Genomic DNA, 27,443 nt, shown 5'->3' on the forward strand with positions numbered 1-27,443 from the left:
GATGTGCACATACGAGAGGGTCACAGTATTGGGGAGAATGGTGAGAAGCACCAAGCTTATTTCACGAATGTCCTTACACTCTACATGTGCCTCCAGCACCAAACCTTGCTACCAAACCTTGACTGTTTCCGGCATGGCACTGGTACTGGGGGAGGGATGCAAAGGAGAATAAGAAACAGCTGTAAGAAGCTTAAGTTTTATTGGAAGAAACACAGTTTAACTAATTAAGTTATAATGTTGTGATTAGTGTGGTAATAGGAGTAAGTACAAAATGCTACAAGACTGATGTTCCTTTTATGTATGGTATGGACAAATGAGTAAAAAATATGGATGAAAAATAAATAAATAATACGGGGAATAAATATTAAAACAAATTGAGTAGATTGAAATACTAGTGATCAATGAAAGGGAGTGGTAAGGGGTATAGAAAAAAAATAGGGAGAACAAAGGTTAAAATATATTGGGTAGATGGAAATAATAGTGGTCAATAAGAGGGTGGGGTAAGGGGTATGGTATGTAGGAGATTTTTCTTTTTATTTCTTTTGCTGGAATGATGCAGATGTTCAAAAAAATGATCCTGGTGATGAAATGCAACTATGTGATGATATTAGAAGCCACTGACTGTACAGCATGTACGGAATGTTTTGTATGTTAAGAGTGTTCATGTCTGTATGTTGTTTTGGTTTGTCAATTAAAAAATAATAATACATACACAATACACACACACATATTACATACATACATACATACATACATACATACATACATACATACATACACACACACACACACACACACACACAACATGACCACAAGGAAGGCCTCAGGTCTGGGAGAACACCCTCTTGCAGAGATGCAGGTGAAACAGAGCCAGGGCATGCCTAGATGGCAACAGGCAGATTTGGATGGACCCAGGCAGATGTGTGTAACAAGTGAGTTTGCAAAGGGAGCTTGGGGCCAGCTTGCGGGGGGGCTTCTGTGCACACTTGGACTGGGATGGGACTGACACGGCAGCCACTTGGTAGCTGAAGAAGGGCAGGAAGCTTACATAGCTCTGGTGACTTAGGGACTACCCAAATAATGACTACAGCTGACATTTCTTCAGTACTTAACTTGTACCTGCTACTGTGTTAAGTATTTTACATGAATGAACTCCTCCAATCCTGACATAAATTTTATAGATGAAGAAACTTGAGGCTTCTTAGAGATGTCATTCACACAGCTAGTAAGAGACAGAGGCTGTGTTCTTATATTTCTCAACACCTGGACCCCCTAACTCCTGAGGGTGAACTGGAAACCAAATGGCTCGAGTGAGATGCACATGCCCCATGAAGTAGGCGAGTCAGTGGAATGAAGAGATAGTGGAAGTCTGAATTGACAGGACCTGGTGTCTGATTAGCTGTGGAGAAGGCCCTCTCTTTCTAGCTTGAGTTGATGGTTCCCTGAAGTGAAGTAACTTCAGATAGAAATGTACCAGGAGTCTACTGAGGAGTTTGAGGTGATGAACTGAAGAATCATCGGGATCTTGGGGGGCCACAGTAGAAGATGTAGAACTAGAACTCAGGAAAGACATGTGAGCTGAAAGTGGGGATCACTGGCATGTAGGTAGTAACTGGGACATAAGATAGTAATCAGTAAGTACTTGCAGGGCTGACAGAGAAGTCCATAGTAGAGTCTGGAGAGGTTAATGTTGTGGGAGTAAAGGAAGGGAGTTTCCGGGAAAGAAGGAGTCTTCTAACTGCAGAAAGACCACACAAACAAGGCCTGGTTGTTAGGTGCAGACTGAACTGTCAAGTCAAGTAAGGTCCTTATGTTACACTCCTAGTGCTCGGGTACTGGTTTGGAGGGTGTAGAAGCCAGGAACGAAAACTGGCAAAAACCCTGTGACTGTCCTCCCAGATTGCTTCACCTGCTGTTTATATCTGACCAGCTTTCATTGATGGTGCTGTTTCCCCCTTCCCCAGAGACCATCACTGATGTCACATTCGGAGCAGGAGTCAGCTATATAAGCATACCACAGACTCCTTCTTCAGCTAAAGGCAAGTAACAGGTTCTTCCTTCCTGGTACTTTGCCCACCTTGGGAGCTCTGGGAAAAACTGAATTTGTTTTTGTTTGACTCCTTTTCAGTGACTTCTGAAGCCCAGAATCAAGGAAGTGAAATTTTATGTTTATCACTGCCTGATAAACCGTAAGTTTACCAAGAGTCCCTTCTGAGGTGGGTGTCTGAGGCAGGGTGCTCTTTCTGTTCCATAGCGATCGTATCTTCTCTTTCCCTAGGGCCCCAAAGCCTCAGCAGTGGAATGTGAAGTACCTAGCCAGGAATCAAGATGAGCCAGCCCCCAGTAGGAGATCTCTCCGAAAGACCCCCCTGAAAACAGCCAACTAAAGCAGTTCATTCCAGGGAGTGCACGTCAGGAGACTGCTTGCTTCCTGCCTGGGGAGAGGCAGGCATGCCATTTCTCCACATTGCTGGGAACACCAGCCCTAAAAGCCCTTCCTTTCGATTCCAGCATTCCTGAGGAGTCTGCTTATGTTGTTAGCTGGCAAATCTCTATTTCTCTTGGTGAAATATGTTTTGAAAAAGTGTAAAATAACAGAGAAATGCCAGATTTAGGTTTTCTTGTCCCTAAAGTCTAGCTATTTATTACTATTATTTGAAAGTGTCAAGTATATTCTGAGAAGCTCTGTTCTGGTCCTGAAGGAACATGACACTTTGCTTTTCTTTTAAATAAATCAAAGCCTCTGTTAGAATTTAATTTCCTTATGGTACATACTATCCCCTATCTAATGACAAAATTGTGATATTTTTATTTATAGTGCATATTTTTTAAGTGTACAGCTTTTTAAAATTGGGATAAAGGTTAAGCCTAAGCACAGCCCTCTAGTATTCAATTGAGTACTTCCATTTGTAGAACAGAACTTTTATGAGTAGTCATTTTGATTTTACATAAAATGTGTAGGAAGAACAAAGCCAGATCTTTGCCATCAGGAGGAAAAATGATTTATTTTGTTTGTAAGATTTGGTTCATCTGTCCAGCCTCTTGACTTTGTTCCCATACAGGAGTTGTCTGCCTCCCAACAGCAGACGTCCTTAGTGGGATATCAATAAGATTCTTGCTTGTGAAAGAGCTACTTCACATCCCTTCCCCAGTACAGCTTTGATGCTGGTTTGTGTGCCAGCCTGCTAAGGAAGTTACCCCACGATGGTGGCATGAATCTAGGCTTTTCTGTCAGCAGCATTAGGCAAACTGAAAACACGTGTGTTCAAGAGAGGTGGCGGAGTCATCTCCATTGGATAAGTGAGTGCTTGGCATGATGACACACATGTGCAGTCAGTATCTTAAAGCTTACTTAGATTGAAGTTTATGGATTACAGATTCTAATACTGAAAACAGAAAATTAAGAATTTGATTAAAGCGTTTTAGTGATAGTTCTTGCACCAGAAATGTCATTTACTAGGTAATTATGAGAATTTACATTGGGTACATTTTTTTTTTACCATTAGAGAATATTTGCATACTATGTATTTTAATGAAATATCATTCCAGTTTTACTATTAAGTTACAAAGTTGTGCTTGATACACACACACACACACACACATATAATTTGAATTCCTGTTATGGTTTCAAATTCTTCACCCTTTTTTTTTAAACATTGATTTTTGCCCATTATAATTCATTCTGTGTTTTCTATGTTCCTTCTCTCTCCTTTCTCCCACTTGCACATGTGGTCCCTTATCATTGCCATTTGGGAAGGTACTAAATTATCAGCAATTTCTTCCTAATAGAATGACAGAAAAATTTCATATAGCTGGATAAGAATAATTAACTAATTTTAGAAAATAATTTAAAAGTTGATAGCAAAAGTTTTGCAAAATAGATTTTTTTGTGTGGAACTGCCTATAAGAGGATGTTTACTTGAGGCTCATGATCAGGTTTTAGTTGGTTGATGAGATCATAACCATTCTTAAATAATAACCATAGATTTATGTTCCTGTGTTATGTTTTCTCCAAGAATGACCAGGAAGAGATTCAGTTGGTTCATTTGTTTTAGTCCCAGTACTAGAATCAAGAACAGAGTCCCTGTGTGACTGGAAGGTCTCTGTGCTCCACTGGCATCACACATGTGTGCAGGCTGTGACACAACGTGGACCTGTCACTGTTTGAATGAGTCACCAAGCAGCTCTCCAGGGGACAGATCTGCCTACAGTTCAGGCACTGAGCCATCTCCTGGTAGGCTATGATAATGGAAGGCTCTAACACCTGGGACCACCATTTCAAATGTACTTCCCTAACAAAATTCCAGGAAGAATTCAACCCAGCATATGAGGAAATGAGGAAGAAAGAAATGAGACCAAGTTGGTTTTTTTAAAAGCTTTTTATAAACAAGGCTAACAAATACCAAATTATAGGTGTGTTAGTACAAGTACAGCAACATCCATACCAAAGGGCAGAATATTAGACTTGTAGAGGCCTCTTGAATCTTTAGTCATATATACTTCTCAAAAATACACAACTTTTTCTTTTCTGTCTACATTTTTACAGTAAGAGGCAACTATATCCCAGACTCCACATTTCACTTCTCTCTGCTGTGTCAGACCCAGTTGCCCATGGCACTAGGGTAGAAGGCTTTAGTGTATAAAAAGGGAGGCACTAAGGCTACCCTGTCACTATAACCACCTGATGGAGGCTAGTGTGTTACTCCCCAACAAAGAGAGGATGGGAAAGCTATCCCTTTCTACCAAGAGGAGGTGAAGAGGAAGGGACAGTCTTATTCTAAGAATTGAAGATATAAGTGCAGAAGAAAAGAAGTACCATTAAGCAATTACTGCAGCTACTACTACTTCTGCCAAACATCCTATGGCCAAGTATTTCATAACTTAAAAAAGAAAAGTCAACATAAATCAAGTAATCAATAAAAAAAAATCAAAGCATAAAAAATTAAGACACTGAAAGTTGAATCACAAGATGACTACATTCTTCTACATAAAAGCTGTCCTTCAAGCACACAGTGGAATTAGAGGTGCACCTTCTGAGAAGCTCCTTGCCTCAAACCACTTCACATCTTGAATCTACCTCAGCAGTGGATCTGAGGCAGCGATCTCTGCTCTTGAAGAACAGAGGCCTCTGAGTGATGTTTCTAATGTCCCCCACAAAGTGAGCAGGGTCTCAAAGCAGATGGAAAATTCAAAATCAAAATTAGAAACCTGCTTTTGATTTAGGCATTTCACATTCTTCACCACCAGGCATTTTTACCCTGACTGGACTACCTTAACAGTCTTTGAAAGGCTGGGCCTGCTGTCACCCTGTCACGGTTTATTACGAAATGAGGCAGAGAACTTGTGGTGTCAAGAGTGCTTTCTTCATAGCAAAGAGAAATAGCAGAATTCATTTTTCTTTAAAAAATACCATATTGACAGATTTTGTTTCAAAATAGCCCTTGGCCATGGACAGTCTTAATGAGATGCACAAATAATTTTAAAATGGAGTTAAAACACAAATAGTAGCTGCTTTGTTTCATGAACTGTCCACAAGCTCTGTCACACTAATGTCAGGGAACCCAAAGGCTGGGTGCCACATGGAGAACATCCAACTTTCCAGATGTGTCTACCCTAAAACTGTCCTGGAGTGAACTAACTGCCTCATGGTATGTGGAAAACAGTATTAAAGCTAATCAGGACAAAAAGCCATAGTTAGGGCTTTAAAATGAAAGTGGGCACTATGGGAGCACTTCCAAGTCAGTAGCTGGTGCCAGTGTAGAGTGGTGAGCTGTGGCTCAACCTAGGAGACCGCTAAAGTAGTTTGTGCCTGGGTGCTTCCAGGTGGTCTTTGGGCATAGATAGTTTTGGTAATCTGAGGGAGTGGCAGTTCAAAGCTAACCTGAGAGCTCCTTATGTTTCTTCTGAAGAGAGGCAAAGAGATTTCAGTGTTGCTCAATCAGAAGTTTTTAAAGGTTTCCTAAGCAGCAGAGGTCCAATGTGTGGGTGCGTAAGTTTTCTTGTGAAAAATGGTAAAACTTTTATGGAAAAAAGGAATGTTTCAGTAAGCCTCCTTGTGAGAATTCCTTGGGTAAATATTCTTAATTATTGATATTTTCCAATTTAACACTGTAGCTTGGAACTCTTACCTGGAGTTGAACTTTAAAAAAAAAAATAGGTTATTTAACACTGTATGACAACATATTTACAGTTTAAATAGAAATTTTCAATAATCAAAATACATCTTTAGCAAAAATTTAGAATGTAAAATTTTATAAAATAAACAAGACCCATAGAAAAGCAGAATGTTATTTCAGTACCATTTCAGGTTCAGCCTAAGATGAAGGTTTTCCTCACATACAGAGAGCCTCCATAGATAAGCAGGGTCCCTGCAGGTAAGAAGACCTCTTCTTCCAGCAAGCAATTTTCCTTCCTGATTTGGGTTGTTTTTACAAAATGCTAATCCAAAAAAAAATTTCCAAGATGGACACAACACTGATCAAAAAGATTTTAAGAAGTTGTGCAGTGCTGCCTGTAGGCCAATTTAAAACAAGTTAAATTTGGTCCATCTGATTCCAGCAGTTCCCGAGTCCCACATGGTGAGTCTCAGCACCAGGCCCCAGGCTGGGCCACCCTGTCACCCTCACGTAGTGTCCACACGTGTGGATGAACAATGGTAAGTAAATTCGGTTCGTGTTTCCACAGGCTCCGGCGTGGGCAGATCTACGCGAGTGAGACCTTTAAAATCACCCTGATGCTATGTGGAATCAGGTCAGAAACAAACTGGGAATCAGTGAACTAATTCTGTTTCCTTTCCGTGAGATCACTATGCCCATCTTGAGGAAAATTTTTTATTTACGTGGCTTGTTAAAAAGTAAGAAAGCAGTAGTCAACTTTGGCCGGGAGAAAAAGAAAGCTTTTGCATGACGGTCTAGCTCTTTCCAAGTGCACTTTGCTCCTACATTGCCCTTGAACAGAGTTGCTAATGGAGGTATTTGCATGTGCCCGCAGCCACGCTGTCACATCTCAGATCACAAAGGATGACTTGTGTCTGAAGTCGCCCTGTGAAGCCAACAGAGAGTGAGAATGTGGGCATCCTCCACCACAGCGCCTTGCGGGAGAGGGTAGGGATAAATAAACAGGGTCAAATCTGGCATTTCCTTGAAGAGGAAACCTATGACCAACTGATATCAAATGAAGTAATCAGGCTTTGAAGTGTCATCTACTGGAGCTTACAAACTGTGTGTGCCATTAGGGCATGTGACCAACAGGGCTCACAAGCTCAGGGTTTTTGTGAGATCATCTGGAAATGATCTTGGGACCAACTTGGTTTCAAGTGGGAATGCCATTTTCCCTGCTATGTGCCCTTGCTGTCGTCCCTCTTTACCTCCTCATCTGTCCGGATGTAGTTGACACCATCTGGCTTCCCTGTGTTCTTGTAGCTGTGAGGTAGGAGAAAAAGGGCAGTTCAGTGACCACTGGCTGCCACAGTGATGGCAGATCGTGGTTTGTTTTCTCTCCGAGGTCAGGCTCACCTTTCTCCCTCCTGCTTATTGTTGATGAAGTAACCACGTCTGTATGCACAGCAGATGCCCGATGTTATCAGGGCCAGGACAGCAAGGACGACCAGAACCCCCCCAATAATCCCACCAATATTCAGGTCATCTGCCGAGAAAGGTTTGAGGGAAGATATGATAGTCTCCTTTTATAAGAAATCCCAACCGTCCCCCACCCCACTTCTTCCTCTGCCACCTAATGCCTGCTGCATCCAGAAGAACTGACGACACTTAAAATCTTGCTAGCCTAGAACATAAAGGACACCATAACTCCTGATTTCACTTGTAAAAAGTACTCAGGCTACAAATGTAGTTATATTTAGTGCTCTATTAAAATGGGCTTGGCATTCTGTAAAAGGCATAAAAATCCTTTGGCTAAATCACTAAGAATTTTATTAGTGGAGGAAATGGTTACATTACAAGGACAGAACCAGAGTCGACCCTCCTAAGGAAGAAGAGTCCCTATTTCCAGGGCCTCCTTTTGCTTCAAATTGTTTGGGAAAAGGAAACAATACATAAAGTACTTAAAAGTAAAAAATACCAGGTGAGAACCTGACGCTTCACTCCACTGGTTTCATATCTAAAAGCCCTCCTGGAGGAAAGCCCTTTGATTCCACTCACATCCGCTACATCCCTTTTCTCATTTCTACATGAAAAGCAAAAGGACACTGTGATCTTCAGGGTGGTAGCACTGGTAGCTGTTTCCTTTATGCAAATAAAAATGCTTGGGAAAATATGTAAGAAATATATCAGCAAATGCCAACTAAGCCGGAACTTGTCAAAATTCTCCCTTATCCTAGAGTAGTGGTTCTCAAATGTAAGTGTACATTTAAAAGATTGCCTTGAAATTTTGATTTTAAAATGTCAATTGCCAAAATCCATCCTGAGAAATTGAACGGGTCTCAGGCAAAGCCCAAGAATCTTCCTCCAGGAGAAAACTACCCTAGAACAGAGTTCTTGACAGATGAGAAGAATCACCAGGAATGCTTGCTTTAAGCATACACATTTCCAGATCTCCTGTCGAGACTGGTTCAGTACCTTCTGGGGTGGGGCCTAGAATCTGTGTGAAATGTGGTTCCAAATGTCTCCCATGATCAGGCAGGTTTGGAAAGCACAGCAGTGGAGGGGGATTGTAAATAGAGAGAAGGGGGAGATTCACAAAGCTCCACAAGTGATTCCAGTATAACCCATCTGCCCCCTACCTTTCCCAACACTTAACCCTAACCCTTTAGAACCAACACCCTAGAGAGAGGATCATCACAGAACAGAATACAATTATTGGAGCTAAAAACCTGGGTTTCAGTTTCCTGCAAAATGGCTATAAGTGGTAAATTTCTAGAGACCTCATACAACCTTACATTTCAATAACCAGAGAAATGGAGTTTATTTAACTTACTGTTAGAAGTTATATGATGAGCTATGCTGCCAACACCAGAAGACCAAAAAGTCTGTTTTGAGGAGATAAACACATTGCAAGAACCACTTATTTAGGCATTTAGCTGTTACTCCGAACTTTCTCATCTTTCTTTTCAGTGCATCCAAGTAGATTTTGGTGGCTTGTCAGCTCTAGAAAGAAGCTGACTCATGGCAGAAGAGTTGTCTAAACTGATGGCCTGATTTTAAGTTAAAAATTTTCTATTAACTCCCCTCTCTTAAGATGAAATGTTTTCAAAAGTCAACTCACAGACTTCCATCCCCTGTTCTTCACACCTGGCTGAGCCTGCATCATTGGAGGCGATACAGTAGTACTGCCCGGCGTTTTCCTTGTGAACAGCACTGAACACCTGTATCAGAAAATTGTAAGTAATTAGGACCATCAAGAGGGCAGACCTCTCGGGATAAAAGAGAAGAAGCTGCCACCCCATGCGAGAGCCAGCTGACTGCAAAACTTGGACAAGATCTACTCCCCAGATACTCTTGCCTAAGACATCTGTAACAATGATAGGACTTCAATATTTGGAGGAAACAGCCTAACAACGTACAGAGTGAGACTCGTTATTACCATATGAGGTTGGATATATTGCAGATCAAAAGGCATATCCTTAAAGAACTATATGTCCTCCAAGCCTGGTGGTGTAATGCTGGTGATGGCCTCAGTGGTCCCCACTGCCCACCATCATCACCACTACGTTACTCTGAAGCAAACTCCATTTTGTCTTGTAAGTACTGAAGTGTGTATCTCTAAAAGGTAAAGGCTCTTTTTAAAAAAAAAATCATAGCCACAAAAGTATGATGCCTAAAACAATTAAGAATTCCTTACTATGATCAAATATCCAGCCAATAATCAAATTTTGTCTCCTAAATGTTCTTTACAGTTGGTTACTCAAATCAAGATCTTAACAAAGCCCACCCTTTGCATCTTTCTTTAGCTTCTTTTAATCTGCAGGTTTTCTCTCCATTATTTTGCCCCCTTAGAACTTATTTAAAAGGGAAGGGGGAGCATTTTCCCTGTAGAATTTCTAACATCCTGGATTTTTAGCATCCATCTTACAAACAGGTTTTAATGTCTCTTAATACCTGTTCTTTCCACAATAGGCATCCCTTATCCCAAGACATCCTCACCTCTTAGAAGAAATCTTACCAGAGTGCCTGTTTCCGAGTTTAAGAGGAAAGAGGAATTTCGAAATCGTGGGTTGGCCCTGGAATCTGTGGGCAATGGTACGTTGTTGTGGTACCAGCTGTAGAGAGGCCGTGGATAGCCCTCACTCTCCTGGCAGTGCAGTGTGGCCGCCTTGCCAACGGGCACAGCCTTGGGTACTCTGCAGACAGGATTCACTGGCTTCACTGTAGGAAGAGTACAGTTTGGTGTTTAAAATCCCAGCAACATGGTGCTTATTCTTATCAAAGTTCACAATCAGCTCCAAGCCAGACAAGGGCTCTTGCACCCCAGCATGCCCCTAGTCACATCTGCCAGGGAACACAATCTGTCACTGTCTGCCCCACCTCAGTACATTTTTATTCCTTCCACTTTCATGAGGGAGGTGTGGAGGAATGCATCTCAGCCCCTCCTAGAGCTGGCAGAAGAAAGGGGCAGCAGGGGTTCCACTTCCCTTCTCTCCTTCCCCAACTCAAGCAGTCTTAGGTCAGTTGTGTCTTCCCTCCCTAAGTCATATGATACCTTTGGGACGCAACTCAAGAAGAAAGAAATCAAAATAGGAGTTGTTTTTTTTTATTCTATCGGTACTGTCTTTTGTGGCCTCAAAGGAGCAAAAATGTTTTAGCTTTACATGAATTCCTACCTTGCACAGTTAACTCAATGACAATCTCATCAATTTCTTTGCGGTCATTTCGAGCAACAACTTCACAGCGGTAAAGAGCTGAATCTGTCCGCGTCACATTCCAAATCTTCAGGGATGTTTTCCCCACTACTTCTGCACGACCTGCTAAGTCTCCTATAGAAATAAAAACATGGAGCACTAAAAGACTCTTTAAAGATGTCCTTGCCACTTAAAAAGGGTCATTTCAGGGGCCAGCATTTGATGCCACAGTAATAAAACTGCAAAGTGGTTTCTCTTTCTATTCTTGCATAATAAAAGTGAACTCCCTAAGAACAGGAGCCAGGTCTTATTCTTGTTTGTAACCTGAGCACCCAAAATAGTACCTGGTCTGTAAGAGGCAACTCATTCATTACATGTCTCTCTGATGTTGAAGCCAGGGACCTCATTTATTTTTCATCATCCCCAGGAGGGAGTCACCATTAAACAAGAAAAACAAAGCAAGTTTTATATTTTTATAAAACCCAACAGTCAAAAACAGTGCTGACACAAGTGGATCTACACCTGTGAAAGGATGAAGTTGTACCCCTACTTCACACCTTGTATACTGAAGACCTAATGTAAGAGCTAAAAATGATTTAAAAAAAAAAAAAAGAAGCATAGGCTTTTTTTCCCCATGAGCTTGGATTAGGCAGTGGTCTCAGATACGACACCAAAACTACACGCAACAAAAGAAAAAAGAACTGGACTCCATCAAATTAAAAATGTTTGTGCTTCAAAAAACACCATCAAGAATCTGAAAAGATGAAATGGGAGGAAAAATGTTTGCAAAGCATATATCTAAACAAAGAACTAGTACTGAGACTATATAAAGAACTTATATCCCATCAATAGACAAATTATCTAGTTATAAAATGGCAAAGGGTTTAAATAGCCGTTTCTTCAAAGAAGATATACAGATGTCCAGTAAGCACATGAAGAGATGTTCAGCAGCATTTAGTCATTAGGAAAACGCAAATCAAAACCATGAGCTACTACTTCATACCCACTATTATGGCTAGAATCAGGAATGCAGCTGATAAGTCTTGGTGAAGATACGGAGAAATATATTGCCATTGGGAATGTAAAATGGTATAGTCACTTGGGGAAAATACTCTGGCAGTTTCTCAATGTTAAATATAGAATTAGCATATGACCCAGCAATTCCATTCCTAGGCACTGAACCAAAAGGAATGAAAACATGTCTTCATAAAAACTTGCACATGAAAGTTCAGAGCAGCATTAATAATAGCCAGGATGAAAGCAACCATAATGCCCATCAACAGATTGATGGGCAAACTGGTATATCCGTACAATGGAATCCCATTCAGACATAACAAGGAGTGAAGTTCTGATGCATGCTACCACATGGATGAACTGTGAAGATGTTATGCAGGGTAAAAGAAATCAGTCACAAAGAACCACATATTCTATGATATTATATGATATATCAAGAACCGGTAAATCCATAGGGATGGAAAGTACAGTATGGTAGCCAGGGACTGGGAGGGAGGGGGAATGGGAAGTTCAGGGATTTTTTGGGGGGTAATGAAAGTGTTCTGGAATTAGTGGTGATGTTTGCTACTTTGTGACTGGGGTGTGTGGGGGGTAATGCTATGTGACTTATATCAATAAAATTTAAAAAATAAAAGATAGTTACTCTTTGAAGGAAGCATAAAGAACCTGTTCTTCAGGTTCTTTATTACTAAACCTGATGATTGGTGACATGCGTATGAAGGGTTTACCATAATATAATAAAAATGGGAAGATGGCTTATAATAGAGGATGAATATTTTCAAGCATTTTCTAACAGAAAGGTTTATTACACAGTAGTCATTGGTAGAGCACTCAAATTTCTACCATGTAGAATGGTAGTAAATATAAAGCTATTGGGGTACTTTGGATATAGTCGTGTTTTGAAGTAGAGACCTAATAGTCTCAAGTTTTCATACAGCCTCTAATTTTGTATGGCAAATACTCTCTCTTCTACCCACCATCCCTACAGCTAAGGGTAAGATGTTTAATTCCCACTTTGTTTTTTTGATGATCAGAACTACATGCACAGGGTTTAGTGGGGGCAGCCTAATTTGCCAAAGAAAATGGATTTGTTTTCTGAAAATAACATTTCCATCTCTGAAAAAAAAAATTGGAAAGCTTCATATGGATGAAAAACCAAACTATTTTTAAGATCCTATGACTCCTGAAAGACTGGGAATTTAGGCTGTTTCCATAAAATCTCTTCCCTCCTCTGAATCATCAACTAATAACATTTCTGAAGCTATTCCCCATCTCCCTTAAATAAGTTTACCTTCATTTGTACCTCATCTTACATCCTTTCCTCATCACAATGAAAATGTCCAAAATGCTGTCACCCTCAATTCTTCCATCTCCCTCATCAGTCATAGCACAGTCCCAGCACAGTCTTCTCTTCCCACTGCCTCTGCCTTAGTGTCTGGGCCGCCATCATCTCCCACCTGGGCCTCTGCAGTACAGCTTGAAGGGGTGCCCCTGCTCCTAGTTTTGCCCATCTCCAATATGTTCTCTACAAAGCAGTCATTTCAATCCTTCTGAAGCATCAATGTGATCATGTCACTTACTCTTGAAATCTTTCAGGGGGTCCCAGGCCCTTCCAGATAATGTCCATTTGTACATGGCTTTCAACATTCCCACCTGGCCTTTGCAGGCCTCTCCAGCCTTATCTCTAGACATTCCACCCTCACTCCTCTCCTAGCTTAGCTATCATGCAAAACTGGCAGTTTCTCGAATAAGCCAAGCTATCTTTTGCTTCTATGTCTTTATCCTAACATTCTTGCCCCCAAACCCTTTCCATCTCCTCCACCCCCATCCTCCTGCCTGGCTAAGTACCCTTCTCATCTCTGCCAAGATGCTGCTTCTGGGAAGGTTCCCTTGAGCACATTTCCAGCCCCACTCCATATCCCAGAGCCCCTATGCCTATCCCTATGATGGTCTGGTGCTATGTATTCCAGAAAAAAAATGTGTTCTTAAACTTAATCCATTCCTGTGGATGTAAAGCCATTTTAAGTGGAACATTTTGATGAGGTCCCTTCAGTTAAGGTGTAGCCCAGTTCACTCAGGATGGGTCTTAATCCTTTATTAGCAAAGTCCTTTCTAAGCAGAATGAAAATCAGAGAGAAAGCCACAGATGGAGCAGCCAGAAGCTCAAAGTCCACAGAACCCTGAAGAAAAGGGAGAAGAGAGGCCACCATGAGCACTGCCATGTGACAGAGTCAAGGACCAAGGATTACCAGCAGCCAGTTGCAGAATGCCAGCCTTTGGGAAGAAAGCTTACTTTGATGAGGACTTGATTTGGGTTTCTCCTAACCTCAAAATTTGAGCCAGTAAATTCCCTTTGTTTAAGCCAGCCCATTCATTGCATGTTACACTTTAGCAACAAGAAACTGAAACAGTTTTTGGTACCAGGAGTAGGATGCTGCTATTGCAAATACCAAAACTGCAGAAACGGTTTTGGAATTGGGTAATGGGTAGAGGCTGGGAAGAACTTTGAGGTGCTTTATAAAAAAGGCCTAGGTTGTTTTAAAGAGACTGTTAATAGAAATCTGAATGCTAAAGGTACTTCCAGTGAACCTGTAGAAGTAAATGATGAATGCATTATTGGAAACTGGAGGAAAGGCAATCCTTGTTTTAAAGTGGCTCTACTTGGCAAAATTGAGTTCTGCTATCAAATGGAAGGGAGAACTTGAAGGTGATTGTTGTGGTTTGAAGCTGTATGTTCTTCAGAAAAACATGTTCTTGAATGTTATCCATTCCTGTGGCTGTAAACCCATTGTAAGTAGGACCTTTTAATAAGGTTACTACAGTTAAAGTGTGTCCCACCTTAATTAGGATGGGTCTTACCCCTCTCTTCCTGGAGTCCTTTATAAGAATGAAATTCATACAGAAGAGAAAGCCACAGAAATAAGTAGAAATCAGTGAAACCTGGGAGAGAAGGCAGAGACCAGCAGATGCTGCCTTCTGCCTTGCCATGTGACAGAAGAGCCAAGGATTACCAGAAGCTAGTCTTCAGGAAGAAAGCATCACCTTGATGATGGCTTGGTTTGTATATTTTCCAAGCCTCAAAACCATGAGCACATAAATTCCCATTGTTGAACCTGACCTATTTCATGGTATTTGCTTTGAAACTGCCTAGGAAACTAAAACAGATCTTGGTACCAGGAGAGTGGGATGCTGCTATTGCACATACTAAAAGTGTGGAAATGGCTTTGGAATTGGATAGCGGGTAGAGGTCAGAAGTATTGTGAGGTGCTTGATAGAGAAGGCCTAGATTGCTTTGAAGAGACTGTAGAAATGGGAATGCTAAATGTACTACTGATGAGGCCTTAGACAAAAATGGCGAATGTGTTATTGGAAACCAGAGGAAAAGCAATCCTTGTTTTAAAGTGGCAGAGAACTTTGTGAAATTGAGTTCTGATGTCAGAAGGAAGGCAGAACTTAAGAGTGATGAGCATGGATTTTTACATGAGATTACTAGGCTAAATGCAAAGTGCAGCCTGATTTCTCCTTGCAGCTTATACTAAAATGTGCGAGGAAAGGTGTAAGTTGATAACTGATCTCCTGGGCACAAAGAAACCAAGATGGCTTGGGGAAAAAAAACTTCTGAGTTTCTGGAAAGCAAATCCCCAGGAGAACAGTGCTCCATAATGAGGGTTTAATTGAACATGGATGCAGTCAATCAGTGGAAGTCAGGATTAGAAAATGCAGCTATCCAGGCAGGATCTGTGAAAAGTTATTTTGTCTGATGGACTGGACTCTTGTGAATAACATGCAGGACTACTAAATTGTTTGCATAATCTATATGAACTGAACCACTGCCAATCTGGACTAAAAGGGACAGAAAAGGGGCAGACTGAAGGAAAAATCACTTCATGGGCAGAATCATGGACGCTGAGGTCTGCACCAAAGATATCTTCTTAGGCCTAGAATGCAAAAGCACCCATATGTGTGGAAAGGGTGAGTCTGCCCTGGTGCTTGGAGGAAGTGGGCCTTCTACCCAGGTAACTTGTTCTTTAAGCTTCACAGATTCACAGACAGAGGGGATCTGTGCCCCAGGACAAATCCATAACTGATTTTGATGAGACTTTGAACATAGCATTGTTACTAAAATGACATGAGGCTTTTGGTATGTTATGATGGAATCGATGTATTTTACATATAGAAAGGACATTTCTTTTTGGGTTCAGAGGGTAGACGTGGTTTGGAGCCATGCACTCCAGAAAAATGTTCTTAAACTTAATCCATTCCTATGGTTTTGAACCCATTTTAAGTAGGACCTTTTGATGAGGTTATTTCAGTTAAGGTGTGACCCATCTCTTTCAGGATGGGTCTTAATCTTATTACTGGAGTCCTTTATAAACAGCATGAAATTCAGACAAAGAGGAGCAGCCAGAAGCTGAAAGTCAAGAACCCTGAAGAGAAGGCCAGAAGAGACTACCACATGCACTGCCATTTGACAGAGGAGTCAAGGACCACAGATCGCTGGCAGCCAGCACAGAACACCTGGCTTTGGGAAGAAAGCATCACCTTGATTTGGACTTCTAGCCCAAAAAGTATTTAAGCCAACCCATTGCATGGTATTTACTTTAGCAACAAGGAAACAAAAACATTCCTGTTCTAGCTAACCTGTCTAGCAAGTTCTTCTTAGGGTATTGGGCACAGTCAATGCTCTGAAAATACCCATCTCCTTTCTGCTACACCCAGGACCCTTCTGATAACTCACATATATCATATCTTAAGGAGATGGTCTAAGAAAAAGTTCACTTTGATTCCTCAAAAAGATGGGTTTGGGATGGATTAAAATCCAGACTTGCTAAACCTGGATGTCACGTACAAGGAAGCTCTCATTACTTTTGTATATGTTTGAAACTTTCCATAGCAATAAGTTATAAAACACAGTCCTGCTTCTCAGTGTAGGTAAGTCATAGGTAAGTTTCCAGCCATAAGTGATGTGCCCAGGCCTGGTGTACAAAAGAGAGGACAGCAGGTAAAAGAATATAGGCTCATACCCTGAATTTTGTTGTCAAAAAATACATATGTTGTTTGGTCATCTTGAATTTTCTTCCATTCAATCCTGGGTTCATTTGTCTGTGAATCCATAATGATGCATGACAGTTCTACACCTAATGAGCAAATAAAAAAGAAAACAGCCCTCAGTGCCCATGGTTACCTGTATGATTGCACCATGCAAATTCTCTCTGGTTTGGGAGCCATCTTTCGTACAGACTGAACACAGAACCACATCAAGGCATCAAGAGACTTTGAGAAAAGATGAGATTTAGCCAGGAAAATAATAAAGGGGTTTAGCAAGGACTTATACTATATATATATATATATATATACATTGTCCCCCAACACCTGCTTGTAGAACAGACATTTCTCTGTTGTTAAGCACAAAGCCAGGGTAGTACTCTATTAGATTTTAGACAGCAGGAAACCAGCCTTGGGTAACTGTTGGTCTTTCCAGGCAATGAGTCCCTAACACACATGCATATCACCTATACTGCTGGGTGGCCACCCCGACTACCACTTTGGCACTATCTGTATAAGTATTTTTGTCCTGTGGTGGCTGCAAGATGACCAAATGCCCATTAAATCGTGTCTGTTCTCTTAACAGTGTTTCCCTTGTACTTACTTTCAAATTCCTGTACCACTGGGTTCCTGTTGCTGGATTTGAGATTCACAGCCCCTATCGAGCAGCCTGAAGGGAAAGGAAAAGTAAAATCAGAAACAATCCATCTCTAAAAAACAGAAGAGAAAACTTGAACTGAAACAGAGGATGGAAAATATATTCTTAAACAAAGTCTCTTAGATGCAACAAGTTCACTGTGCTGTTTTTGTTCAACCTTCACTGAAAGGAGCCAAGAGAGAAAATAGAGTTTTGAGAATTCACTTCCCCTTAGTCCCAAAACCAAGCTCTTAGAGCTTTACAAACCTTGCTTCAAAGCACTCCTTCTGCTTAGAGTCATCAACTCCTTCCATGTCTGTAATGTGGCACTCCATGGATGTCTTTGTCTTGCCCCTCTTCTCTCCACCTTTCCCTCCCTCCAATGGCATGCTCCCCTCCAAAGTACATTCTGGCCTGGTGCTTTTCCCTTCTGGGGAATCAACCCTCTCAGCGGATAGTTACCAATCAACTAAAAATGCCCTCACTGTATTAGCAACTAAGCCAGTGTTCCATTCAGGAAGAAGGTTCACGTCTTTAGTGAAATGAAAGAAATAATAACAACATGGTGATTTTCATAATAAGTTTACATCATAAGTTTACACTACTCATGAAATCAAGATCTGCTACTTGTATGTTAATCCTTTAAAGCTTGTATTTAAAAGCATCTGGCTCCCCTTGTGCTTCAACAAATATAAACCAGTTTACTGTTATCTAGAAATTTCTACTGATCTTGATGGAATAAAAATCAAGTAGGATGATGGTGACAAAAATCCATTCTTTTCCTCTATCTTATTTAATGATCCAGCTAATCTTTTGCATAAGTGTAAATTCTGATCCTTTCTTAATAAGACCACTATTTCTAATAAAAGCCTTAAGGTATTTAATAAAAAGGGATGAAAACATAAGTATAGTTTCTGAAATACTCATTTCTACAGAAGGCTATAGAACCAGTTCAAGTTACAAAAGTCTGTTTCATTTTGGTCAACCATGGACTGGTCCTTCTGGAGGCCAAAAAGACATCTGATGCATGTACAGCACTTTCTCCTTCAATCTAAAAGCTCGCAATGACCCAGTATTAGAGAGTGATATATGATAATCTGAATATCTACCAAGGCCACACAGATCCATTTTAAGAAAGTGACTCAGTTCTTTCAGTATGATTACTATGATTTAGATGAACACCAAAATTCTTGTTATAACTGACTGTGATCAGGGATCAGCTTCCAACCCATCTAAGGACCTCAGAGGTGACTCGAGAGAACTTTCTCCCAAAGAAGAATGACTGGAAAACCCAGTCAGGCTTGGTTTATGAAACTAAAAGAATGAATTAAGAGTTTATAGTCACAACAGAAATAGAGACATAAAGCCCAAGATAAGCTGATGTGTCAAAATGGTGGAAACACTAGAGTTTGGAATTAGATGGCTAGAAGACTAAAAGATGACTAGGCTAATAAAGTTGCTGTAGTGTCTAATTTTTAGTAAGGCTGACTGAGATACCTGCCTTTTCAAAACACTTCTGTGATCAACTAAACCAATTACTATTTCTCACAGTCTACCTGAAGATAAGTAATATAGCCCCAGATAATGGAAATAATCACTCCTTTTATCCCTCTGCATTGGCAAAGAGACTGTGAATGCTCTATACTTCTTAAGGCAGCCTTGGCCTAACCTCTTTCCTGCACATGTACTAAGACTCAAGAATAGAGGACCACTTCAAGACAAGTGAAGTTCTAGTATAAATGATTACCCACGACAGCTGGGCCTAGGTATTACAGTCCTGTCTTAGAATTCTCATTCTATTCTTAGAAAAGTTCTTAAATTTATAACTATTCTAGAACTTCTTTCTTTGCCTTTCTCCAACAGCTGTGTCCCACTTTAAAATTTATTAAAACAATGGTATTAAGAAGCTTGGAAGCCACAAACCTAACCCTTGGAGCCATCCAAAGTAACTGATGTGGGGGGTAAGATTCTGACATAGCCAGTTAGAAGTGGGTTCTGGGAATCATCTTGCCATGGTGGCTGCTAAAAGTTAATTGTGCACACACTGAATCCCAGTTCTATGGGAATACTCATACAACCTGTTCCCTCCCACTCAGACTGCATTATTTTAAGATTGAGCAAAGAGTGTTTCAGAAGGATGGAAAAAGGAAATGAGGATTGATATGGCTGAATTTTAGCTGTACTCTGTAGTCTTACTAGGAAGGGAGGAGGGATTTGGATTTATAGAAGTGATGAAAGGACAGATTCTCAAATTGGCCAAGGAGTCATGACCCTGCCTCTGATCACAAGATGCAAAGCTTGGACTTTGACTGTTGCTCAGTATCAAGCATAGTGATGGTCCAACTAAAACAAACTGCTCAATGCACTATCACTCCCAAGAAGGGGCTCTCCTAAGCAAAGGGCATTGTAGCTTTGCACACAGCTCCTTCACACATGGGAACCAGAAATGTTTTCCCCCTGACATATCTAAGAAGACTTTAGAATAACTCACTGAGAAGCTGCTAACTAAAAGCCAATTCATAAAACTTAACAAACTTACTAATATACCAAAAGTTCATTAGGGAATATTCTTCTTGAGAAGAGTCATTGAATAAAAATATTTTCTTCTTAGCAATATCTTAAGAAATGTTTAATTGAAGGCTAAGGATTATGGGTAGTTTAGTCTTCCTGAAAATATTATTCTTATTAAAATATAAATATATTTATGATGACTATATTGAATAATGTGTGTATATTTTTTCTCATAAAATGATTTTCATGGATTTGGCCTGCTTCCACCCTAGAGAGCCTCTAAATCCAAGGATAACATGACACATACATAGCAGAAATGCAGAAAAGAAACCATCCTAAGAGGCAGACCCAGGGGAAGTATTTCTCACATGAAACAGATGATTGGCTGTGGAGTTCATGAAGGTGTATCTCTTAAAATTAATACTCAATGAGATGGACAGCTCTAAAAAACGCAACTAGTCAGACCACCAGTGAGGTCTACATAGAGTAGAAAGGGCTTCCATGAGTTAATATACTCATAAGTCAGCATGGGGAAAGAACAAAAAACAGCCCATTCAGAGTTTTGTAGAAGATAGGAGTAGAAGGGGAACCAGGGATAATGTAGGGCCTATATTGTAATATATAAATATCAAAAGAGTTTTGCTTCTATATGGGCGCAATCTTGTAATTAATAGTTTTGAACAGCTGTATATATGCTCAAATCAATTGCAGTGATGTAAATCTAAAAATTAAAACATGGTTTCTTCAATTCAAATTCTAGAAAGAGTAATTTCAGGAGCCTGGCCTTACTAGTTACTATGACTAATGTTTTAATTTGCTGGGATTATTAACAAAACAGTTCCTGCACAGGAGATGCCCCATTGTCCCGCATCCAGTGGTTACCTACTAGGTTCCTAAATATAAATCAAAGGTGCTCTTTGATCTGTGAACTCAGAAACTATCTAAAAGCTGGAGAAACTACTGAATTTAAAAGATCACATGCTGAGGGCAGGCCATGGTGGCTCAGCAGGCAGAGTTCTCACCTGCCAATACTGGAGACCCAGGTTTGTTTCCTGGTGCCTGCCCATGAAAGAAAAAAAAAAAAAGCTAGAAAGATCACATGCTGAAACTACAATATAGTTGGAACTTACCAACTTCTAGAGGAAATTCTTAAATTTGATTAGGAGGTTTTGACTAGAGTCAAATTAGACAACTATGTTATCTAAGATCCCTCCTAAGTCCACGACTTAATCATTTATACCTAGGCAAGAGGAGGAGAAGAGTAGCCATGTTATAACTCCACAAGCAAACTGAATTCAACTAAATGATTTTCTGGAAAACTTCAAGTCAGGGAAATCCAATATAAATATAAAACAAAATAAAAATGTACTATAAATGTGAACATTCATTCACCAAACACTTTTAATGCACAAACTAAATCTCATACTATACTAGGACTGAAGATATCAAGAAGAAGCAATATGGTACCTGTTCTCTAACACTAGACCATAAGCTCAGTGAGAGCATAGTTTTTCATCTGCTTCATTCATGTATCATCTCTAATGCCAAGATCAGCATTTGGCACATAACAGGTAGTAAATAAAAACTGTCGAATGGAATGGGATCTCCAAAAGAGCTTAAAGTATTAAAGAGGTCAAACTAGACTTGCAATTAAACAGGAGGACCATCTGATGGATGCTATATTAGATTACACACAGAAAACATAACAGGTTATACATGAGGAAACAAGGTGTGAAGTGCCCTATCTCCCGTACAACTATAAATGACTCTTTACCACATTCCAGTAAAGAGAAAGTATATCAGCAACACAGATTTTCTCTATTCACTAACCATCAGTTGAGTAGGAACAGCAGAATCTCTACTTACTGCTGTTTTTTAGACAGCCCAAAAGCAAAGCTTTAAAGTTCTGTGAAATGCCAGAAGCACACAAGCCATTGCACATTTCCTCACAATCACAAAGTATTTTCAATGAGAAAACAGTGTATACCTTGATCCTGAATGTGAAAAGCCAGTTGATTTTTTTACTCATGTATTCAGCAAGAACATGTACTATTGCATACATTTTAAGTTGGTATCTAAATTTTTTTACATACATTTAAAGAGTTGCAAAGTATGTAATTTCTGAGATATTGTAAATATTGACATTTAAAAATAAAACTTACTTTTTCTTTTGTTTTTTTATTATGAAAAAATAACATATACACAAAAAAGCAATAAATTTCAAAGCACACCACAACAGTTACAGAACAGATTTTAGAGTGTGGTATGGGTTACAGTTCCACAATTTTAGGTTTCTCCTAGCTGCTCCAAGACACTGGAGACAAAAAGAAATATCAAAATAATGATGTAGCAGTCATACTCACTTGTTAACTATCTTCTCTATTATAAATCTACCTTCTCCTTTGATCTTTAGGGGTATTTAGGCTAGACCAATTCTAACTTTTTCATGTTCACAAAAGCAAGTCTCAAGATTAAGGGCTTGGTCTACTGACTTGGGAGTCCCTAATGTTTGAGGCAGTATCAGGGCTTTCCCTGGTGGTAAAGTTTAATAGTTGCATGTTTTTTCTCCCATCCCTCAAGGGACTTTGTTGATACTTTTTGATTATCTGCTCAACATACTCTGGGATGTATCTGGGCATTACAATAAGCTATATGGAATTACAAGCCCTCATTCTCATTCTGGGCTCCATGTATTTGGGTTGTTTGTGTCATCTACCCAAACAGGTTGAGTTAGATTATGAGCTACAGTAAATTCATGTTTTTAGACAGAATAAATCTCCCTTTCTTTGGTCTCATAGAGTAGGTGAAGTTCTAAAATACAAACAATGAACTCCTTCCTACTGTATTTTTATTTACCTCAATCCCAACACTATCGGCTTCGTTTGTATCTCTAATTAAAGCCTGATCTCTTTTTCAATTTCTTTAACAGTTGTTGTTATGTGGCAATGCTGACTTTCAAACCTGCAGAACTCCTACTCTGAGTCTTAGGTGTCACACAGGTACCCAAGGTTCCAGGGAAATAACAGGTTATACATACACAGCACAGCCTCTCAAAATTTTTGAAATAACAATTACAGCTCCAGACTAAATGTGACTGCTATAAGAGCCTACAATCTAGTCCCCAGTTTTCTTATACATATTTTCTAAATACAAGAATACAAAATTTGCTCTTTTGTTTCTTGGCTTACTTTGCATCACATAATATCCCCCCAGGTTCATTCACATTGTTCCACGCCTCATGACTATGTTCATTTCTATAGCAGCACAATATTTGATAATATGTATACACCACAGTTTGCCATTCTACTTCTCAATCAGTGTATCTTTCAGCCACTTCCATCCATTGGGCATCATATATAATGTCCAAAGCCAACAGTCCATGACTCACAATAACCTCATTTAGTTGTATAATCATCAATATTCTCAATTTTAAACAATGTGCATTGCTCCCAAGAGAAAAACAGACAATGAACATACCTTCAACCAAACAGAAAATCCAGATCTCCCCTTAACTCTCATCTTTCTCCACCACCACCCCCAATTATTTACCCCTGATATTGGTGTGGTACAGTTGCTGCCTACCTGTTAAACATAGCCCATAGCATGCAATAGTAGTTTTCATGTTGTACTCTGATATTATTTACTCTTTGTATAAGATTCATACCTTAAAAGAAGTTCATGCAAAACTTGTTTATATTTCTAGTGTTAATTGGTGGGACACATGGCTCCAAACAACCCCTTTCAATCATGCTCACCTTTGATATGGCAATATTACTTATATACCCACTAATGGACTGCCTTTACTTCATCCATTCCCTTACATTTAAGTTCAACTTCAATAGCTGTTTACCCATCTCTAGCTTCCATGTATATATAGGTCCCCTATATTCTTTTTTTTTTAATTGTGAAATATAACACATATACAAAAAAATGATACATTTCCAAGTACATTTTAACAAGTAGTTATAGAACAGATTTTAAACTTTTGTTTGGGTTACAATTCCACGATTTTCCTTTTTTCTTCTAGCTGCTCCAAGACACTGGAGACCAAAAAAAAAATCAATATAATGATTCAGCAGTCATATGCATTTGTTAAATCCTTTCTTCTTTATTATACTCTTCCTTCTCTTTTTTTGCTTTGTGAAAAAATAACATATATACAAAATAGCAATAAATTTCAAAATACATTACACAATTATAGAACAGATTTCAGAGTTTGGTATGGGTTACAATTCCACAATTTTAAGTTTTCACTTCTAGCTGTCTTAAAGTATTGAAGACTAAAAGAAATAACAAAATAATGATTCAGCAGCAATCACACTTATTTGTTAACCCTACTTTTTCTGTATAACTCCACCACTACTTTTGATCTCTGTTTCATTCTTTAGGGATATTTGGGCTATGCCTATTCTAACTTTTTCAACTTGGAAGGGACTGTTGATAATGTAGGATGGGGGGACAGAACTAGTTGATGTTCTAGAGAGGCTGGCCCCTCGGCATTTCAGGACTTATCTCGTTCAGGGAACCATCTGTAGGTTGTAGGTTACTGGAAAGTTACCCTAGTGCATGGAACCTTTGTAGAATCTTATATAATGCCCTAGATATTCTTTAAGATTGGCAGGAATGATTTTGGTTGGGGTTTGGCAGGTTATGATAGGTAGCAATGTCTAACTGAAGCTTACATAAGAGCAACCTCCAGAGTAGCCTCTCAACTCTATTTGAACCCTCTCAGCCACTGATACTTTACTTGTTACACTTCTTTTCTCCCTTTTGGTCAGGATGACATTGTTGATCCAATAGCTGATCCCAGGTTCATCCCTGGATGGGTCATCAAATGAATTTGATGACTAGCTTTTCCTACTCTTCAAAGCAGATTATTGGTATTTTGATTGGTACTATATTGAATCTGTAGGTCAATCTAGGTAGAACTGACATCTTAACCACATTGAACCTTCATATTCATAAGCAGGGAATGTCTTTCCACCTATTTAGATCTGCTTTTATTTCTTTTCTTTTCTTTTCTTTTCTTTTAGTAATGTTATATAGTTTTCTGTGAACTTTACATCCCTGGTTAACTTTATTCCTAGATACTTGATTCTTTCAGTTGCTATACTGAGTGGAATTTTTTCCTTAATTGACTCCTCAGTCAGGTCATTACTTGTGTATAGAAAAATTACTGATTTTTGCACATTAATCTCATATCCTGCCACTTTGCTGAATTTAAGAGCCCAAGTCACTCTGTCGTGGATTTCCCAGGATTTTCCAAGTATAGTATCATTTCATCTGCAAATAATGAAAGTTTTACTTCTTCCTTTCTGATTTAGATGCTTTTTATTTCTTTTCCTGCCTGACTGCTCTAGCTAGAACTTCCACTACAGTGTTGAATGATAGTGGTGACAGGGGTATCCTTATCTCATTCCCAATCTTAAGGGAAGGATTCCAGTCTCTCACCACTGGGTATGATGCTGGTTATGGTTTTTTCATATATGCCCTTTACATATTGAGGATGTTTCCTTTGATTCCCACCTTTTCAAGTATTTTTATCAGAAAAGGATGAATTTTGTTGAATGCTTTTTCAGCATCAATCACATGATCATGTCAGTTTTCTTTTGATTTTTAATGTGCTATATTACACTGACTGATTTACTTGTGGTAAACCACCCTTGCTCTTAATGAATAAAGCTCTTGTGAACAACTGGGTACAGATCTTATGTGAATATGAATTTTCATTTCTCTGGGATTACCCAGGCATGTAGTTGTTGGTTGTATGGTAGCTGCAAGTTTAGCTTTTTAAGAAACTGCCAAACTTTCCCAGAGTGGCTGTACTATTTTATCATCCCACCAACAGTGTATGAGAGATCCAGTTTTCCACATCCTTGCAGCTGTATTAGTTAGGGTTCTCTAGAGAAACAGAATCAACAGGAAACACTCACAAATATAAAATTTATATAAGTGTCTCATGTAAACATGGGAATGCAGAGTCCAAAATCCACAGGGCAGGCTGTGAATCCAGTGATTCCGATGGAGAATCTGGATGGACTCCATAGGAGAGGCTCACCGGATAAAGCAGGAAGAGAGCCTGTCTCTTCTAAATCCTCCTTAAAAGGCTTCCAGTGATTAGATTAAGCATCACTCATTGCGGAAGACACTCCCCTTGGCTGTGGAATCAGCTGTGGATGCATCTGATGTGATCATGATTTAATTCTATGAAACGTCCTCATTGCAACAGACAGGCCAGCACTTGCCCAACCAGACAAACAGGTACCACGCTTGGCCAAGTTGACACATGAACCTGACCATGACAGTCCACCCCCTGTCAACTTGGCAGCTATACATATCACCTTAAACCATACCTAATTTCTAAATAAGGACAAATAAAACACACATTTTTTCTTTCACCTAATACTCAACTGTCCTGCATATAACAGGAAACACATTAAATCTCTCCAGAATAGGGTGCAAGTCCTTGGGTAATATTCATTCCTAAACTTGATATGTTACAACTTAAGTAGTATAACAAGAACAAAACAGCATTACAGTCCTTATTTCTGTAACTGATCACATGGTCATATTCATATTTATCACTACCTTCTTTCACTACCCATTCCATGTTCCCTTTACCCTCAGCAAGCACTTCAGCTGGCTGTGGTTCTTTGCCTAATGGGATGACCCAAACTTTCATTCCTGAAGTTTCAGAGCCATTAGTAGTCCTGCCTGGATTGGGTTGTTGCAGTTTTCCATTGATTTTAATCACAGGGCATGGTAGTACTAAAAGACGCCCTAGGGGATCTCCTATATTCCAAGAAAACTCTTCTTTACCTCCATTGTGTAGTTGCAGTCCTATTTCCCCCTGATAGTCAGGGTCAGTCACCCCAGCCAATAATGTAATCCCCTTCTCGGCTTGTTGATCCAGGGGCATGAGTAGCCCAAAGTGACCAGGTGGCAGTCTTAGATTCCAGTTCAATGGAATCATTGTTTCTCCTGGTGGAAGCACTCCCCCTTTTGGAACTAAAGCCTGTAGACCAGCAGAGCTCAGGGTCACAGGGACAGGAAGCAAAAATTTTCCTAGTGGATCACTAGGGGTAATAGTGAATGGTACCAATCCCATTTACACCCCTTGGTTCCTGGACCCATGGATCCTGGCTATGGGAGAAACAGCACCGTACAGCGGATGCTGATTCAGAGCATACACAGCTTCCTGGAGAACATTACCCCAGCCTTTCAAGGTATTGCCACCTAATTGGCACCGTAATTGAGTTCCAATTGTAATTGAGAATCCAGCTGCTTCTAGATGATGGGGAATATGGTAAGACCAGAGAATTCCATAAGCATGTGCCTATTCCCGTACTTCATTTGCTGTGAAGTGTGTTCCTTGATCAGAAGCAATGCTGTGTGGAATACCATGATGATGGATAAGGCATTTTATAAGCCCATGGATGGTAG

The 27,443-nt window shown here is 39.8% G+C and overlaps 2 protein-coding genes across 6 annotated transcripts in view; one reads left to right on the plus strand and one right to left on the minus strand.

Annotated features, from left to right (window-relative positions):
* The window catches only part of NCAPD3 (non-SMC condensin II complex subunit D3), a 103,107-nt gene extending 100,357 nt beyond the window's left edge, over positions 1 to 2,750 (plus strand). For all 3 annotated transcript variants that reach the window (XM_077112391.1, XM_077112392.1, XM_077112393.1), the window contains 3 exons: positions 1,965 to 2,039; positions 2,129 to 2,189; positions 2,279 to 2,750. In XM_077112391.1, the coding sequence (XP_076968506.1) occupies positions 1,965 to 2,039; positions 2,129 to 2,189; positions 2,279 to 2,387 (245 nt within the window). In that variant the 3' untranslated portion in view covers positions 2,388 to 2,750. The remainder of the gene's footprint in view (positions 1 to 1,964; positions 2,040 to 2,128; positions 2,190 to 2,278) is intronic.
* A 4,066-nt stretch (positions 2,751 to 6,816) lies between these two features.
* Positions 6,817 to 27,443, minus strand: part of JAM3 (junctional adhesion molecule 3) — a 118,462-nt gene continuing 97,835 nt past the window's right edge. Inside the window, exons 2-9 of one of the 3 annotated variants that reach the window (XM_077112394.1) lie at positions 17,457 to 17,522; positions 16,831 to 16,944; positions 10,775 to 10,927; positions 10,117 to 10,319; positions 9,220 to 9,319; positions 7,515 to 7,644; positions 7,367 to 7,421; positions 6,817 to 7,041 (exon numbers count right to left, since the gene is read on the minus strand). In XM_077112394.1, the coding sequence (XP_076968509.1) occupies positions 7,006 to 7,041; positions 7,367 to 7,421; positions 7,515 to 7,644; positions 9,220 to 9,319; positions 10,117 to 10,319; positions 10,775 to 10,927; positions 16,831 to 16,944; positions 17,457 to 17,522 (857 nt within the window). In that variant the 3' untranslated portion in view covers positions 6,817 to 7,005. Of the gene's footprint in view, positions 7,042 to 7,366; positions 7,422 to 7,514; positions 7,645 to 8,931; positions 8,984 to 9,219; positions 9,320 to 10,116; positions 10,320 to 10,774; positions 10,928 to 16,830; positions 16,945 to 17,456; positions 17,523 to 27,443 lie in introns of those variants that run through there. The other 2 variants (XM_077112395.1, XM_077112396.1) reach the window with 2 other exon arrangements.

The sequence above is a fragment of the Tamandua tetradactyla genome, chromosome 8, assembly GCF_023851605.1.
Source record: "Tamandua tetradactyla isolate mTamTet1 chromosome 8, mTamTet1.pri, whole genome shotgun sequence".
NCBI lineage: Eukaryota > Metazoa > Chordata > Mammalia > Pilosa > Myrmecophagidae > Tamandua > Tamandua tetradactyla.